Source organism: Dictyostelium discoideum (genome assembly GCF_000004695.1).
Source record: "Dictyostelium discoideum AX4 chromosome 3 chromosome, whole genome shotgun sequence".
Lineage (NCBI taxonomy): Eukaryota > Evosea > Eumycetozoa > Dictyosteliales > Dictyosteliaceae > Dictyostelium > Dictyostelium discoideum.
This window is the reverse complement of record NC_007089.4, coordinates 5,455,869-5,471,756: the sequence shown is the minus strand read 5'-3', so window position 1 is coordinate 5,471,756 and position 15,888 is coordinate 5,455,869. Positions and strand designations below refer to the sequence as shown.

The 15,888-nt window shown below is 22.8% G+C and overlaps 7 protein-coding genes across 7 annotated transcripts; 5 read left to right on the top strand and 2 right to left on the bottom strand.

Moving 5' to 3' along the window:
• Window positions 1-689: 689 nt before the first annotated feature.
• On the top strand, window positions 690-2,324 carry DDB_G0282159 (hypothetical protein; the record flags this gene model as incomplete). The annotated part of the gene is made up of 1 exon (XM_635244.1): window positions 690-2,324. One exon carries the CDS (start codon window positions 690-692, stop codon window positions 2,322-2,324), a length of 1,635 nt encoding a protein of 544 aa, XP_640336.1.
• Window positions 2,325-2,403: 79 nt separating this feature from the next.
• Window positions 2,404-4,071, bottom strand: DDB_G0282157 (hypothetical protein; the record flags this gene model as incomplete). The annotated part of the gene is made up of 1 exon (XM_635243.1): window positions 2,404-4,071. The coding sequence occupies one exon, from the start codon at window positions 4,069-4,071 to the stop codon at window positions 2,404-2,406; it is 1,668 nt and encodes a 555-aa protein (XP_640335.1).
• Window positions 4,072-5,316: 1,245 nt separating this feature from the next.
• On the top strand, window positions 5,317-7,785 carry DDB_G0282185 (RING zinc finger-containing protein; the record flags this gene model as incomplete). The annotated part of the gene is made up of 2 exons (XM_635242.2): window positions 5,317-5,561; window positions 5,658-7,785. 2 exons carry the CDS (start codon window positions 5,317-5,319, stop codon window positions 7,783-7,785), a joined length of 2,373 nt encoding a protein of 790 aa, XP_640334.2.
• A 239-nt stretch (window positions 7,786-8,024) lies between these two features.
• On the top strand, window positions 8,025-9,280 carry DDB_G0282155 (hypothetical protein; the record flags this gene model as incomplete). The annotated part of the gene is made up of 3 exons (XM_635241.1): window positions 8,025-8,140; window positions 8,249-8,899; window positions 8,977-9,280. The coding sequence occupies 3 exons, from the start codon at window positions 8,025-8,027 to the stop codon at window positions 9,278-9,280; spliced, it is 1,071 nt and encodes a 356-aa protein (XP_640333.1).
• Window positions 9,281-10,040: 760 nt separating this feature from the next.
• On the top strand, window positions 10,041-10,818 carry DDB_G0282153 (hypothetical protein; the record flags this gene model as incomplete). Its single annotated transcript, XM_635240.1, has 2 exons — window positions 10,041-10,274; window positions 10,462-10,818. The coding sequence occupies 2 exons, from the start codon at window positions 10,041-10,043 to the stop codon at window positions 10,816-10,818; spliced, it is 591 nt and encodes a 196-aa protein (XP_640332.1).
• Window positions 10,819-11,278: 460 nt separating this feature from the next.
• Window positions 11,279-12,846, top strand: fadB (delta 5 fatty acid desaturase; the record flags this gene model as incomplete). The annotated part of the gene is made up of 3 exons (XM_635239.1): window positions 11,279-12,493; window positions 12,573-12,591; window positions 12,677-12,846. 3 exons carry the CDS (start codon window positions 11,279-11,281, stop codon window positions 12,844-12,846), a joined length of 1,404 nt encoding a protein of 467 aa, XP_640331.1.
• Window positions 12,847-13,082: 236 nt separating this feature from the next.
• Window positions 13,083-15,559, bottom strand: DDB_G0282151 (hypothetical protein; the record flags this gene model as incomplete). Its single annotated transcript, XM_635238.1, has 2 exons — window positions 13,083-14,548; window positions 14,668-15,559. 2 exons carry the CDS (start codon window positions 15,557-15,559, stop codon window positions 13,083-13,085), a joined length of 2,358 nt encoding a protein of 785 aa, XP_640330.1.
• Between the last annotated feature and the right edge of the window lie 329 nt (window positions 15,560-15,888).

The following is a 15,888-nucleotide window of genomic DNA, read 5'->3' as shown; positions in this document are numbered from 1 at the left end:
GAAGAAGTTAAGAAATAATTTTAATTTAAAAAAAAAAAAAAATTTTTAAAATACATTTTGAAAAAATAAAAAAAATAAAAAAAATAAAAAAAAAAAAAAAAAAAGGGGTTGAAAAATGGGTGGCTGATTTTGGAAAAAAAAAAAAAAAAATGAACAAATAAAATCCAATATTTGTTTAAATAATTAATTTATTATCTAAACAAAATTTGGATATTATTTTTGAGTATTGATAAACAAAAAATAGTAAATCTCAAATAATCTCTATTTTTTTTTTTTTTTTTTTTTTTTTATTTTTTTAATATTTTTTACTTTTTTTACATTATTTTTTTTATTCCAAAAACTTTTCATCAGTTTTATTTTTTTTTTATTTTTCGAAAAGTAAAAATAAAAAAAAACATATATTTAGAGTTTGGGTCAAAAGTGATCACACACTCACACTATAAAAAAAAAACTAACAAACAAACCAATATCTATTTATTTATTTTTTTTATTTTAATAATAACAACAATTTCCCCAATGAAAAAAAAATAAATTAATAAATAAATAAATAAATAAAAAGGAAAATAATAAATAATATATTTTAATATTATTTCAATTATAGTAGTAATACCAAAAAAAAAGAAAAAAAAAAAAAAAAAAAAAAAATAATAATAATAATAATTTTAAATTTATTTATTTAAAATATAATAATGTCTGGAAATAGTGGTATACCATTAGATACTACAAAAGAATATGTAGATACAACGACATTATTAAGAAATAAACAAAATTTAAAACAATATTCATTTAATATTGGTAATAGTGGTGGATCACCCAATTTAACAGAGAAATATAATGAAAATACTAAATTATTAAATAATAATAAAAATAATAATAATGGAAAATATAAATTAAGTTTTTCAGAGAAATTTAGTTATGGAATTGGTGAAGGTGGTTTATCAGTATTTCAAATGATTAAAGGATTCTTTTTAAATTCTTTTCTTTTAAATGTTGCACAAATCGATTCAATGTTTACAGCAGTGATTTTATTTACAGCGAAATTTGTTGATGCATTTAGTGATGTATTAGTTGGGAATTTATCAGACAAAACCAAGAGTCGATGGGGCAGACGTAGAGTGTGGATTTTATTTGGTTCATTACCATTTGCAATTTTATATTGCGGACTATGGTGGGTGCCACCAAACCTAACAGATGTTGAAAGATTAATATATTACCAATTTGTAGTGATTGGATTGAGTATAGCATACACATGTGTCGCCATTCCATACAGTGCGATGAATGCAGAGATAACCGATGACTATGACGAAAGGACCACATTGGCCGGAATAAGAATGATATCATTGATGATTGGCGGCTTAACATCCACATTCACCCATTCACTAATTATTAAAATATTCACAACGCAAACAGCCAATGGCTCAGAGTATATAGACTACAGGAAAGGCTATTTACTATCTGGAGGCATCTGGGGCGGCGTAATGATAATACCCTTGTTTATTACATTCTTTGGAACTAGGAAAATACCCATTGAATCACAAACTGAATCGCATATACCATTTTTTAAAGGACTTGGTGTGATGTTTTCAAATCGTGCATTCGTCACAGTGACATTGTTATACTTTTTCTGCCAAATTGCAGTACAATTTGTTCAAAATAATTTACTACTATATTGCACATATGTCGCAGACGCAGAGAAAGAGTTCCCATACATTTTGGCGACTTTGCAAATATCGGTATCTATTTTCATTTTCGTTTGGGGTAAAATTTCAACATACATTGGTAAGAAGGTTACCTATTATATTGGAGGTGTATTTTTATTATTAAGTTTCCTGTCATTGTTTTTCCTTCCATATGGTAGTAAATATCTGTTGTGGGGTGTGGCAGCTTTTGGTGGTATCGGTGTTGCTGTCGCATTCCTAATACCAATGTCAATGTTACCAGATGTTGTGGAATTGGATGAATTGAAAACTGGTGAACGTCGTGAAGGTTTATTCTATAGTTTATTTTTATTCTTTCAAAAGTTGGGTCTTTCAGTTGGTTTGGCAGTTTCAAGTTTTGTATTAGGTTTAGTTGGTTATGAAGCACCAACTCAAATTGATAGTTCACAAGGTATCTCTGCTGAAATCATTGATAACAATATTGAAAATGATAATGTTATCTTTGCATTACGTATCCTAACTGGTCTTGCACCTGCTGTCATTGTATTATTCAGTTTTGTAGCAATCTTTTTCTATCCAATCTCAAAGCAATCTCATAATGAAATTCGTGAACTTTTAAAAAGAAAAAGAGAAGGTACTGTTACAATTACTGTTGATGAAAAATAATAATTAATAATAATAATAAATATTTTATTTTATTTAATTTTATTTTTTTATTTTTTTTTATTATTATTATTATTATTATTTATCTTTTATAACGACTATTTTGATATTCATCTTGTTCTTCATCTTCGTCATAATAATCTTCATCATCATAATCATCATCATCATCATCATTTTCCATTTCTTCATCATAATTATCAGAAAAGTTTTGTAAATATTCTTTTCTTTTTCTATTTCTTTGTTTTACTAAATAATTATTAAAATTCTTTTGTCTTCTTTTTTTTATTTCATTAAAATGGTCATTGTAAACTTTTAAATCTTTTTGATAACTAATGAAATCACCTAATTGTTTATAACATTCAGCTCTTTCTTTAAATGCTTTAACTTGATTTGGTTGATTATCAATAACATAATTAAAATCGGAAATTGCTTCTTTATATCTCTTTAAATTTGATAATGATTTACCTCTAAAATAATGATTTGATATTAAATCTAAAATATTACATTGATTTAAATTAAAATTTTTACTCTCTTGAATCAATGCTGAACTGTTTTCATTAATTTTATTAATTCTATTATCAATACTTGTAATACTATTACTATTATTATTTTCATTTTCTTCTTCATCATTATTATTATTATTATTATTATTATTATTATTATTATTAATATTAATATTATTATTAATTAAATTTGAATAATTAAAATTATTTTCAAATTCATTCTTTTGTTTTTCTAAAATATTATTAATTATTTTTAAATTCTTTTGATCTTTAAAATTATTTTGTTGTTGTTGAATATTAATATTAACAATTGAAATTGATTGAGTGAATTGTTGATTTGATAATTCGAATTTTTTTAAATTTAATGCTGCTAAACCAAATCTAAAGTATGCGTCTGCTAATTCCTTTGGTTTTAATGAGTAGATATTGGTTGATGATTGATAGAACGTTTTAAAGTTTTTAAAGAATAATGATAATAGAATGTATGAAATTGAGTATTTATTTTGAATGATTAACATATCACTGGCAAATAATAATGAAGGCATATGATTACGATCACACATTATCGATTTATCTGCTAAATTGAAACAATATGGTAAATTTGGTTCCAAGAGTTTTAATGAACATCTACCGACACCTGAATATCCATCTGGTATTGTATCATCATTTTCAATTACTAATTTCCATGATTTGATAGCTCTTTCTAATACTGTTTGTGCCTTTTCACTGTTTTGATCTTTAAAATCATCAAATTCTTTTTCTAACATTATTGATTTAATTGTATAGATTTTTGCAATCACTTTTTTACTTTCATTATCATCATTGACAACACCACTCGATGTTGTTTGTGATATTAAATTCATTGATATACTTAAATGATCATTACATTCACTAATTAAGCCAAGTTTATATTTTACCACTGCAATTCTAAGATAAATTAAAGCTCTTTCAATTCTATCTTTTGTTAATCTTAATCCATTTTCATAGGTTTTAATTGAAAGTGTCATTGAATTAATATCCCTTTTACTTGCTAATAAATCACCTTGTTTTATTTCTTTTTCAACTTTAAATGAAAATTCATTTAAAACATTTATATTTGTTACTTCATTTTTAATATTACTATTATTATTATTATCATTATTTTTATTTATAATAGATTTTGAGGTGGTGGTAGTGGTAAATTGTTGAAATTTAAAATTATTGTTTTTAAAAATTTTGTTGATTTTTTGAATCTTATTTAAAATCATTTTCTTATATAAATAATTGAAATAATAAAATATAAAATAAAAAATAAAAAAAAAAAAAAAAAACGAATTTGCCACTTTTCATATTTTTTTTTTTTTATTTTTTTTTATTTTTTATTTAATATTTACTTAATTTAAACATTTTTTTTTAACCCTATTTATTCCATTTTATTAAAAAATGAAGATTGAAATTATTTTCTTTATTTTAAAAGTCATAATAAATTAAAATTATAATAAATAAAAAAAGAAAAAAAAAAAAAAAAGATTTAATTAACATTTTTATTTTAAAAGCACACCCGCATTTTCCAAATAAGATTTTTTTTCTGATCTTATAATCCCTTTTTTTTTATTTTTTTATTTTTTATTTTTATTTTTTGTTTTTTTTCTTTATTTAAGAGCCATCCAAAAATTGATGGTTAGGTATATAAATTTTAAATTTTTCAAATAAAAAACAAATTTTTTTTTTTGTTTTTTTATTATTTTTTTATTGTTTTTTATTATTTATTCTACTTTTTTTTAATTCTATTATTATTTCTTATTATTTTATTTACATTGTTCCAAATATAACTCAAAAGTATTTTTTTTATTTTCACCCCTTTTTTTTTTTTTTATTATTTTGATTATTACTCAATCAACCCTTCCAAAAATTAATCCCCTTTTATGTTTTTTTAATTTATTTTTATTTTATTTAATTTTTTTTTTTTTTTATGTTTTTTTTTTTTATTCAAATTTGTTTTTTATTTTATTTAATTTTTTTTTTTTTTTTTTAATTTTAATTTTTTATTATTATTACTATTATTCACCTGTTTTTATTTTTTTTAACAGTAAGATTACAACATATAGATTGTATAATTAATTTATTGTGTGTGCGTAAACACATAAACACATAGATACATTCACACTTTATTAAAAAAATTTTAATTTATTATTGTTATAATTTATTAATTTTTTTTTTAAATTTTTAATTTTTTATTCAAATTTAATTTTTAAAAAAAAAAAAAATAAAAAAAAAAAAAATAAAAAAAAAAATTTAAAAAAAGGACGTGTGTCGCCTATAAAAAATTTATGTCATTACACCAAAATAATCGATACCAATAAATATCTTAATTAATAAAAATAATTGTATAATATAAAAAAGATTAAAACAAAAGTAATAATAATAATAATAATATTAAAAAAAAAAAAAAACAAAAAAACATAAAGAACGATTCATTCGTTATTATTTAAAAAAAAAAAAAAAAAGATAATATGAATAATATTTATTTAAATAATTATCAACCGAATCAAATTCAACAAAGACTACAACAACAACAACAAATTCCACAAGAATATAGACTAATTAATTTTATCAATAATTCTGGTGTAGAAATCTATTGTGATGCACCTTCATTCTCTGATGAATTTAATATTAACAATTTATTAAACCCTGGTGGAAATGGATTTTTGGCGGCTTCCTTTATTAAGCCACCAATTGATATAACAATTTCTTTCCCGTATGTATTTTATTTTATTTTTAAAATTATTTCATTTATTTATTTAAAATTATTAATAAATTAAATATGTGAATACATACATACATATATATCTAGGTATGCTATTGATTTGGATAGGATTGGTATATTGTGTAAGGTTGGGACATGTGTTTCACAATCGATTTCATTCTATATGTCTGAATATTCAATGAATGAATTAACAACGATTAGTAATAAAATTGGTAAAAATAATGTAAGAGCATTATCACAATCATCTGGTAGTCAACAACATAATCAATACCAAAACCAACCACCAATGCAATTTCAACAAAATATACAACAACAACAACAACAACAACAACAACAACAACAACTTTTGTCACAATCATTACCATCATTTCACCAACAACCATCCACAACATCATTATTAGGTGTTAATAATCATCATGCAGATTTATCAGTAATTGAAAGATATCCAACCAAAATGAATCATCAAAACCTTGGTGTTGGTAATATTGGTGGTGTTGGTTTTGGAAAACAAAATCCATTAGTTAATCCATCTTTTTCAAACTCTACTTCCTCTTCTTCCTCTTCCCCTTTCTCAACTTCCCCGTCAAGAGTAATGTTAACACAATCATTAGGCAATACTATTAATAATATTAATAATAATAATAATAATAATAATAATAATAATAATAATAATAATAATAATAATCAAACAAATGTTACAAATTTTAATAATCAAATTGATCAACAAAGTAAAATTATTCAACAAAAATATATACATGAACAATTTAAATTCATTGGATCACTACATGATTTACATATACAAGATAACTATTATAAATATATTTGTGGTAAAAATAGTAATAATAATAATAATAATAATAATATTCCAATAGAGATTACAAATAAAATTATTGATCCGAATAATCAAATTAAAACATTTAATTCAAATATACATTTATTGAGTAGAGTGAAAAGTATTAGAATTAGGGTAACCAGTGTATCAAAGTCAAGTTGTGCTGCTTTGGGTGCAATTGAATTATGGGGCCAACCTTCATTTTCAACAAATAGAGATTTAATTCAATTCATTTATAATGATAATTTAAATAATATAAAGAATGGCTTCAAATTAACACCTGAACAATTTGGACACTATTTCAATAATGGTGAACAAACATCATCCCTTTTGTTAAATCAATATTTAGAGACACAAAGACAACAACTACCACATACACAACATGATCATTCATCAAATAGTAGTAGTAGTATGTCAATTAATAGTGGCTATAGTAATGGTGGTGGTGGTGGTGGTGGTGGTGGTTTATTTAGTAGTAATAATGTTGATTGGTTAAATAATAATAATAGTAATAGTAGCAATAGTAAAAATAATATGCAAATATCAAATAAAAACTCATTCAATTTACTAATACCATCACATATGATTTCAAAAGATGAAATGTTTGTCGACCAAAATATGATGTCAGATGATTATGAAGAAGAGGATGACATTGGCAGTGGTGGTGGTGGTGGTGGTGGTGGTGAATTCTTCACGGATGAAGATGATGAAGATTTTAAAAGAAATAATCCAGAGATTGTTTTCAATGAGGCTGGTATACCTACAACGTTTTTAGATCCAATCACTTTGAAAATGATGAGTGATCCTGTAACACTACCAAGTGGATATATCGTTGATAGATCAACCATTCAAAAACATTTTAGAAACCAATATTTCACTGATCCATACAGCGGCAAACCTATAACACCCTCTGATATTCAAACCAATCATTTACTATGTGCTAAAATTAAACAATTTAAAGATCATGGTAAAAGAAAAAGAGTTTTAAAATCAAATTCTTCAATATTTAAAAAACAATTGGAATTGGATATGTTACCTCAAATTCCAAAATTTAATAATAATAATAATAATAATAATAATAATAATAATAATAATAACAATGATAATTTTAAATTAAATAGTAATAATACTCTTATAAATAATAATAATAATTTTAATAATACAGTAACAATGGCATCATCAAGTTTCAATGTATATAATAAAAGTAATAATAGTTTAAATAGTAGTGGATTCTTATTTGTAAATAGTAAAGAGAATCCAATTACTTTAGATGAAAATGATGGTGAAATGTCAATAACCGCATCAAATTCTAAACCTTCTTTACTCAAAATTGTATCACAGGACTCATTTATTGAACTACCTGTTAAAAAGCATAGGAGATAAACAAGAAAAAAAAAAATGATCTTTGTTTTAAAAAAAAAAAAAAAAAATCAAAACCAATTTGTAAATAAATGTAAATAAAAAAAAAAAAGAACTGGTAACTATAACTGATTATCAGTAATATTTTTTTTTTTTTTTTTTTTTTTTCCCAAAATTTTCGTGAATTATTTTTTTTTTTTTTTTTTTTTTATAAACAAAGACCATTTTTTTTTTTTTTTTTTCAGAAAACGATATTTCAAGAAATGTCACAAGTAAATACACCAAATAAACCAAAAGTAGATTCAGTGATCCCCAATAAGAAAAAAAAAGGAATAGTTTTTAAAGATACCGTTTCATCACCTTATATAAGTAAAACAATGTATGAATTGTTTTTTTTATTTATTTTTTTTTATTTATTGTTATTCTCATTTATAATGTATTAATTTAAAAAAAATTCAAAATAAATATATCAAATATTTTAAATTAGAAATACAATATCAAATGAATATTCAGAATTAATTTTAAAATCTTTAAAAGAATTAACAGAAAATGAAATTAAAAATATTCAAAATAAAAAAGTTATAAAAAAAGAACAATTTTTTAAGGTTAGAAAAGAGAAAAAATCATTAAATAAGTTAAAAAATAGATTGAAATCAATTGAAAAAAAGAAGCAATTCCTTTTAAAAGATGAATCAATATCAAAGGAAGATAAAGATAAAGAAATATTAAGACAAAATCAATTATTAAATGATTTTCAAAAACAAAAAAATGATCAACAATTAATTTTAGATTCAATTTTAAAATTAAATAATGTAAATAATAATAATAATAATAAAGAAAATGAAAAAGATAATAATAATAATAATAATAATAATAATAATAATAATAATAATAATAATAATAATAATAATAATAATAATAATAATAATAATAATAATAATAATAATAATAATAATAATAATAATAATAATAATAGATTAAATCAATTTTGGATTGGTGTAAATAAAATAACTAGAGAATTAGAGAAAATACCTATTCATTCACCACCAACAATTAGATGTATAATAGTTTGTCCAAATCCTGATATTCCAATTTTAACATCTCATTTACCAATTATGGCATATATGAGAAGGTATGTGTTCTTTTTTCATTTTTTTTTTTTTTAATAAAATATATAAAAACAAATTATTGACACTTTTAAAAAAAATAAAAAAGAATACCAATTTGTTTATTACCAAAAGAATTTTCAGTACCATTATCACAATGTCTAGGTATTCCAAATACTAGTTTAGCAATAGCAATTAAAGAGAAAAAAGCTGATGATGATGATGACAAGAATTTCGATGAAAGTTTTGAAGATTTCGTTAAACTTTCAATAGATGCCTCAAAGAGCATAAATAGTTTAGATTTCCCTTGGTTACCTCAAAAATATACCTGTGCTCATTTGTCTGAACCAATTGATGTTAAATATATTCCAACAAATGTAATTAAGGAAGGTAATAAAAGAATGAAATTTTAATATTTAAAAAAAAAAAAAACTATATTATAGGATTTTATTATTTTTAATTATTTTTTTTTATTTTTTATTATTTTTTTTTATTTTTTTTAATTTGGCTCGTACATGTGCAATAAATTTCTAATGTTTTATTATTATTGTGAATGTTTATTTTTTCAAAATTCAAAAGTTTTAAAGAAAAAGTATTGGAAAAATATAATGATCAAAAAAAAAAAAAAAAAAAAAAAAAAAAAAAAAAGTTAGTTGAAAAAAAATATCCCGATATATATCAATTTAAAAAATATCGCCCATTTTTAAAGATCTTTTTACTTTTTTTTTTTTTTTTTTTTTTTTGTTTTTTTCTATCCTTTTTATTATTTTTTATTATTATTTTTATTTTTTTATTTATTTTTTATTTTTTTTATTTATTTTTTATTTTTTTATTTATTTTTTATTTTTTTATATTTTTTTATATTTTTTTAAAAATATAAATGGCACCCAAAATCTAAAAAAGTGTGAAAAAAAAGTTTAGGAAATGAATAGTCCAAGAAAAATTCAGATATTGCCTTTGTTTGCCCTATTCGAAAAAATTTTTATTTTATTTTTTATTTTTATTTTATTTTAATTTTTTTTTATTTTTTTTATTTTTAAAAAAAAAAAAAATCCTTATTTCAGTTTTTTTTTTATTTTTTAAATTTTTTTTTTTTTTTTTTTTTTTTTTCATTCGCATAAATTACAGTTTCCTCTCCTATTTATTATTTTATATATACACACAATTTTTAAAATGAAATTCTTATTTAAATTAGCCATCATTGCTTTAGCCTCAGTTTCAGTTGTCAGAGCAAACGAAGAATGTTTTGTCTGCACTGAACTTGTCAACTTTGCTGAAGATTTCGTTGAAAAGAATTCAAGTATCGTTTATGTTGAAGGTGAATTAGAAAAAGTTTGCAAATTTGCCCCATCTGAATATCAAGCTACTTGTGATTCACTCGTCACTGCTTATGGTGCTGAACTTGTTGTAAGTTAATTTTATTATTATTATTATTATTATTATTATTATTATTATTATTATTATTATTATTATTATTATTATTATTATTATTATTATTATTATTTTAAAATTATAAATAAATAAATAAATAAAAAACTAATCGATCTTTTAAATAATATTAAATAATAATAATAATAATAATAATAATAAATAGCAATTATTAATTAACAAAGAACCAGCTTCAACTGTTTGCAATCAAATTGATTTATGTACTTCATCATCAGCTGAAGAATTAACTGGAGGTGTTGAATGTACCATCTGTGATTTTGCTCTTAAAGAAGTTGAAGGTTTCCTCCAAAACAGTGAAACCGAAACTGAAATCTTAACTCAAGTAGATAAAGCATGTGACTTATTTGGTGGCCTCAAATCAACTTGTGTATCATTAGCCAACTCATACATCCCACAATTAATCTCTGCCCTCGAAAATAACCAAAACCCAGATACCATTTGTGCTGAAATCAAAGCATGTCCATCATCATCATCAGAAAGAATGATCAAAAAAAACTTTTAAATTAAATTAAATTAAAAACATCCGACTTCTTTTTTTTTTTGTTTTTGTTTTTAAAAAAAAAAAAAAAAAAATAAATAAATAAATTTAGAAACAGAAAAAAGAAAAAGAAAAATTTTTATTTTTTGTCTAATCAATTTTTTTTTTTATTTATTATTTTTTTTTTAAAAAAAATAAAAAAAATAATTAATTTAGAAATATCAGAGATATTGAATAAATAAAAAATAAAAAAATAAAAAAGTAATATGGCATTCTTGTAAAAATTCTTTTTTTTTTAAATATTTTTTTATCAAGATATCATGATTTTATTTTTTAAATTTTTTTTTAAATTTTTTTTTTTTTTTTTTTATTTCCAAACCCATTTTCGCATTGTTTTTTTTTAACCCCTTAGTGTTTTTTTTTCTTTTTTTTTATTTTTTTTATTTTTTATTATTATTATTTTTTAAAAACTTTTAAAAATAAAATGATGGAAACAAATAATGAAAATAAAGAAAAATTAAAATTATATACTTGGGATGAAGTATCAAAACATAATCAAAAAAATGATTTATGGATTATAGTTGATGGTAAAGTTTATAATATTACAAAATGGGTACCATTACATCCAGGTGGTGAAGATATATTATTATTATCAGCAGGTAGAGATGCAACAAATTTATTTGAAAGTTATCATCCAATGACGGATAAACACTATTCCTTAATTAAACAATATGAAATTGGATATATATCATCATATGAACATCCAAAATATGTTGAAAAAAGTGAATTCTATTCTACATTGAAACAACGTGTTAGAAAACATTTCCAAACTTCATCACAAGATCCAAAAGTTTCAGTTGGAGTTTTCACAAGAATGGTGTTAATTTATTTATTCCTATTTGTTACTTACTATTTATCACAATTCTCTACGGATAGATTTTGGTTAAATTGTATATTCGCTGTTTTATATGGTGTTGCAAATTCGTTATTTGGATTACACACGATGCATGACGCTTGCCACACAGCAATCACTCATAATCCAATGACTTGGAAAATATTGGGTGCAACATTTGATTTGTTCGCTGGTGCTTCATTCTATGCATGGTGTCATCAACATGTGATTGGGCATCATTTATATACAAATGTAAGAAATGCAGATCCAGACTTGGGTCAAGGTGAAATTGATTTTCGTGTTGTTACACCATATCAAGCAAGATCATGGTACCATAAATATCAACATATTTACGCACCAATTCTATATGGAGTTTACGCTTTAAAATATCGTATTCAAGATCACGAAATCTTTACAAAGAAATCAAATGGTGCAATTAGATATTCACCAATATCAACGATTGATACTGCAATTTTCATACTTGGTAAATTGGTTTTCATTATCTCTCGTTTCATACTCCCATTAATCTATAATCATTCATTCTCTCATTTAATTTGTTTCTTCCTAATCTCTGAATTGGTTTTAGGTTGGTATTTAGCCATTTCTTTTCAAGTTAGTCATGTAGTTGAAGATCTTCAATTCATGGCAACACCTGAAATTTTCGATGGTGCTGATCACCCATTACCAACAACCTTCAATCAAGATTGGGCAATTCTTCAAGTTAAAACTACTCAAGATTATGCTCAAGATTCAGTTTTAAGTACTTTCTTTTCTGGTGGTTTAAATTTACAAGTTATTCATCATTGTGTAAGTTTAAATTTTTTATTATTATTATTTTAAATTTAATATTTATTATCTAACAACGATTTATTTATTTATTTTATAGTTCCCAACAATTGCTCAAGGTAAGTTTTATTTATTTTTTTTATTTTATATTATATTATTTTAATTATTAATTTTATTATATATATATATGAATATTATTTATAGATTATTACCCACAAATTGTTCCAATTCTTAAAGAAGTTTGTAAAGAATATAATGTTACATATCATTATAAGCCAACATTTACTGAAGCAATAAAGTCTCATATCAACTATCTTTACAAAATGGGTAATGATCCAGACTATGTCAGAAAACCAGTAAACAAAAACGATTAATCAAACTGTATTATCTCTTCTTAATTTCAAATTATTAGTTTATATCTCTTTATTTTATTTTTTTAAAAAAAATTGTTTAGAAAAATTGAATCCAAGAAATAAAATCAATTTTATTGTATTTGTATTATCATTTATACTTTTTTTTTTTTTTTTTTTTTTTCAATAACAATATTAAAAATATTTTATTTTATTATTATTATTATATTATTATTATTATTATTATTTTTATTATTTTATTATTTTTTTATAATACTTGGTTTATTTGGAGTAGTAGTTTTATAAGAAGTGAATTTTGGGGGTGTATAAGTTTTAACATTTTTAATTACAGTTTTAACTTGATTTTGATTTTGTTGTTGTTGTAACTCTTGTTGTTTTATAATTTGTTGAGTGGAGGATTCAAACTCCACTATATCTTCATCTTTAAGTTCAAAATCTAAATCATCCAAACTTTCAAAATCTTGTGTCATACCAGTATTACCATTTTGTTGTTGTTGTTGTTGCTGTTCCTGTTGGGATTGTGAATCTATGTCCCTTGGTGGTTTTGAAAATTCATCATCATCAAATAAATCGACTTCAAAATTATCATCCAATTCTTCAAAAACTTGAATTTGTTTATTATTATTATTATTAGCGTTGCTATTTGGAAGGTATTTTATGGGGAGTGATGGTTTAATTTGTGAAGATGATTGCTGAGAAGATGATGGTTGCGATTGTGATTGTGATTGTGATTGTGATGGTCTTGGTGGAGGTTTTAAAATTGTGATTGACGGTGAAGGTTTATTTACAGGTGGTATTAAAGTTGTTTGAGCTAATTTCGTTGGTGAAGAGGTAGTTAATGCCATTGTATTGGAGTTGGCAGATTTAGTTGGAGATGATATTTGCTGTTGTGGTTGCTGTTGTTGTTGCTGTTGCTGTTGCTGTTGCTGTTGCTGTTGCTGTTGTTGTTGTTGTTGTTGTTGTTGTTGTTGTTGTTGTTGCTGTTGCTGTTGTTGTTGTTGTTGAGGAGGTTGTTTTGGAATTGGTTTTGCAGGAATTTTTCTTTTCTTTAAAATTCTTTCATTTGGTTTTTGTGGTGGTTGTTTTTTGCTTAATGATTGTTGTTGTTGTTGTATTTGTTGTTGTAATTGAGCTTGTTGTAATTTTTGAGCTTTTAATAATCTTTTCTCATATAATTCATTTTGAATCTCTTCTTCACTTCTAAGTGGTATATCTTGATATATTGACATTGGATTATAATTTTCAATTGATTTATAATTCTTTACTATTAATTGATCAAATTCTTTTGTAGTTTTATTTAAATAATCAAAATTATTATTATTATTATTATTGATTGTAGTAGAAGTTGTATTAGTGGTAGTGGTGGAAGAAGAAGAAGAAGAAGGATTGAAATTTGGTTGATAAACGAAATCAATATTTGATAAAACTATATTTATATAATGTGAAGTTGGAGTTGGACTAAAAATTGAAATCTTTTTTAAAACTAAAACCCAACCATGTGTCATCTCTGGAAAAGAATCTTGAATAATCTTTTTTTGAATTGTACCTTTCATTTCACCAGATGGATCTGAAACTATAATTTGATAATCACTATCAGTACCAACTAAACTTTTTATTAATACAACTAATTGTGGTACTTTTTTTAAAAATCCTTCATTTAAAACATAATCTATATTATTTTTTAATAGTGTACTATTTTCATCATCTATTTAAAATATTTTTTTTTTCGTGTGTGATTGTGTATTAGTAATAATAATAATAATTATATATATCATGACTATAATATATATGTATATATAAATATAAATAAAAAGATATACATACTAAATGGTGGAAGTTTTCTTTCTTTTAACATTAATATCCAAGAACCTCTAGTGAAATCTTGATTTGAGGAATCATAAAGATGAGTTTTATTATTTCCATTTGAACTATTTAAAAAGAGTGTAGATTGATTCATTGATTTATTCGATTGATCTAAACTTATGGATTTCCTATTATTTATAATTTGTCCTGGTAAAAGTGGTGGTAATATACCTGCTGGTCCAGGAAATTTTCTAGATATTATCCCTATAGATTGCTGTTGTTGTTGTTGTTGTTGTTGTTGTTGTTGTTGTTGTTGTTGTTGTTGTTGTTGTTGTTGTTGTTGTTGTTGTTGTTGTTGTTGTTCAATATTATTATTATTTTTCGGTGGTGTTGTTATTGGTTTGGAAGATTCATTTCTAAGTCTTTTATTATTATTTGAATCAATATCATTAATATATTCACCTTGTTGTTGTTGTGGTGGTGGTGGCTGTTGACGTGGTGGTGATACTTTTTGTTGTGGTGGAGGTGTTGTCGGTATTGAAGGATTTGTAATTTGTGGTGATGTTTTTTGTGGGGTTTCTGAATGTAACTGTTGTTGTTGTTGTTGTTGTTGTTGTTGTTGTTGTTGTTGTTGTTGTTGTTGTTGTTGAATAGGAGGTGGTTGTTCATCAGTGTCTCTCCTTTTATTAAAATTAAAAAGAGGTCTAGATGCTGGTGAAGGTTTCTTTTGTTCAAATTGTTTTTTTATCATATTTTGTGTACTAAATTCGCTTATTATATCACTAGAATATTGACTTGCTTGAGGAGGTTCATTTTGTTTTTGTTGCTGTTGTTGTTGCTGTTGTTGTTTATTTTTTGAAGTCCTAATTTCACTAAATTCCTCTAATGAATTTAATTCATCATCTTCATCCATTTTAAATTTACTTTTTTTACTAAATTAATATATTCATTGAAATAAAAAAAAAGTGGTTAAGCTTTTCTTTAAAATGAATATATTTGAATTAATTAAGTGAATCTACTTTTTTTTTTTTTTTTTTTTTTTTTTTTAACAAAAATGAATTTGAAATTTTTTTTTTTTTTTTTTTTTTTTTTTTTTTTTTTTTTTTTTTTTTTTTCTATTTTTTTTTTTAATTCGAAGAATTATTAATAACAAACAGGAGAATAAAAAATATATGCACATAAAAGATTTTTTTTTTTTCTTTTTTTTTTTTGAATAATTATAAAATAGAAATCCATAAATTA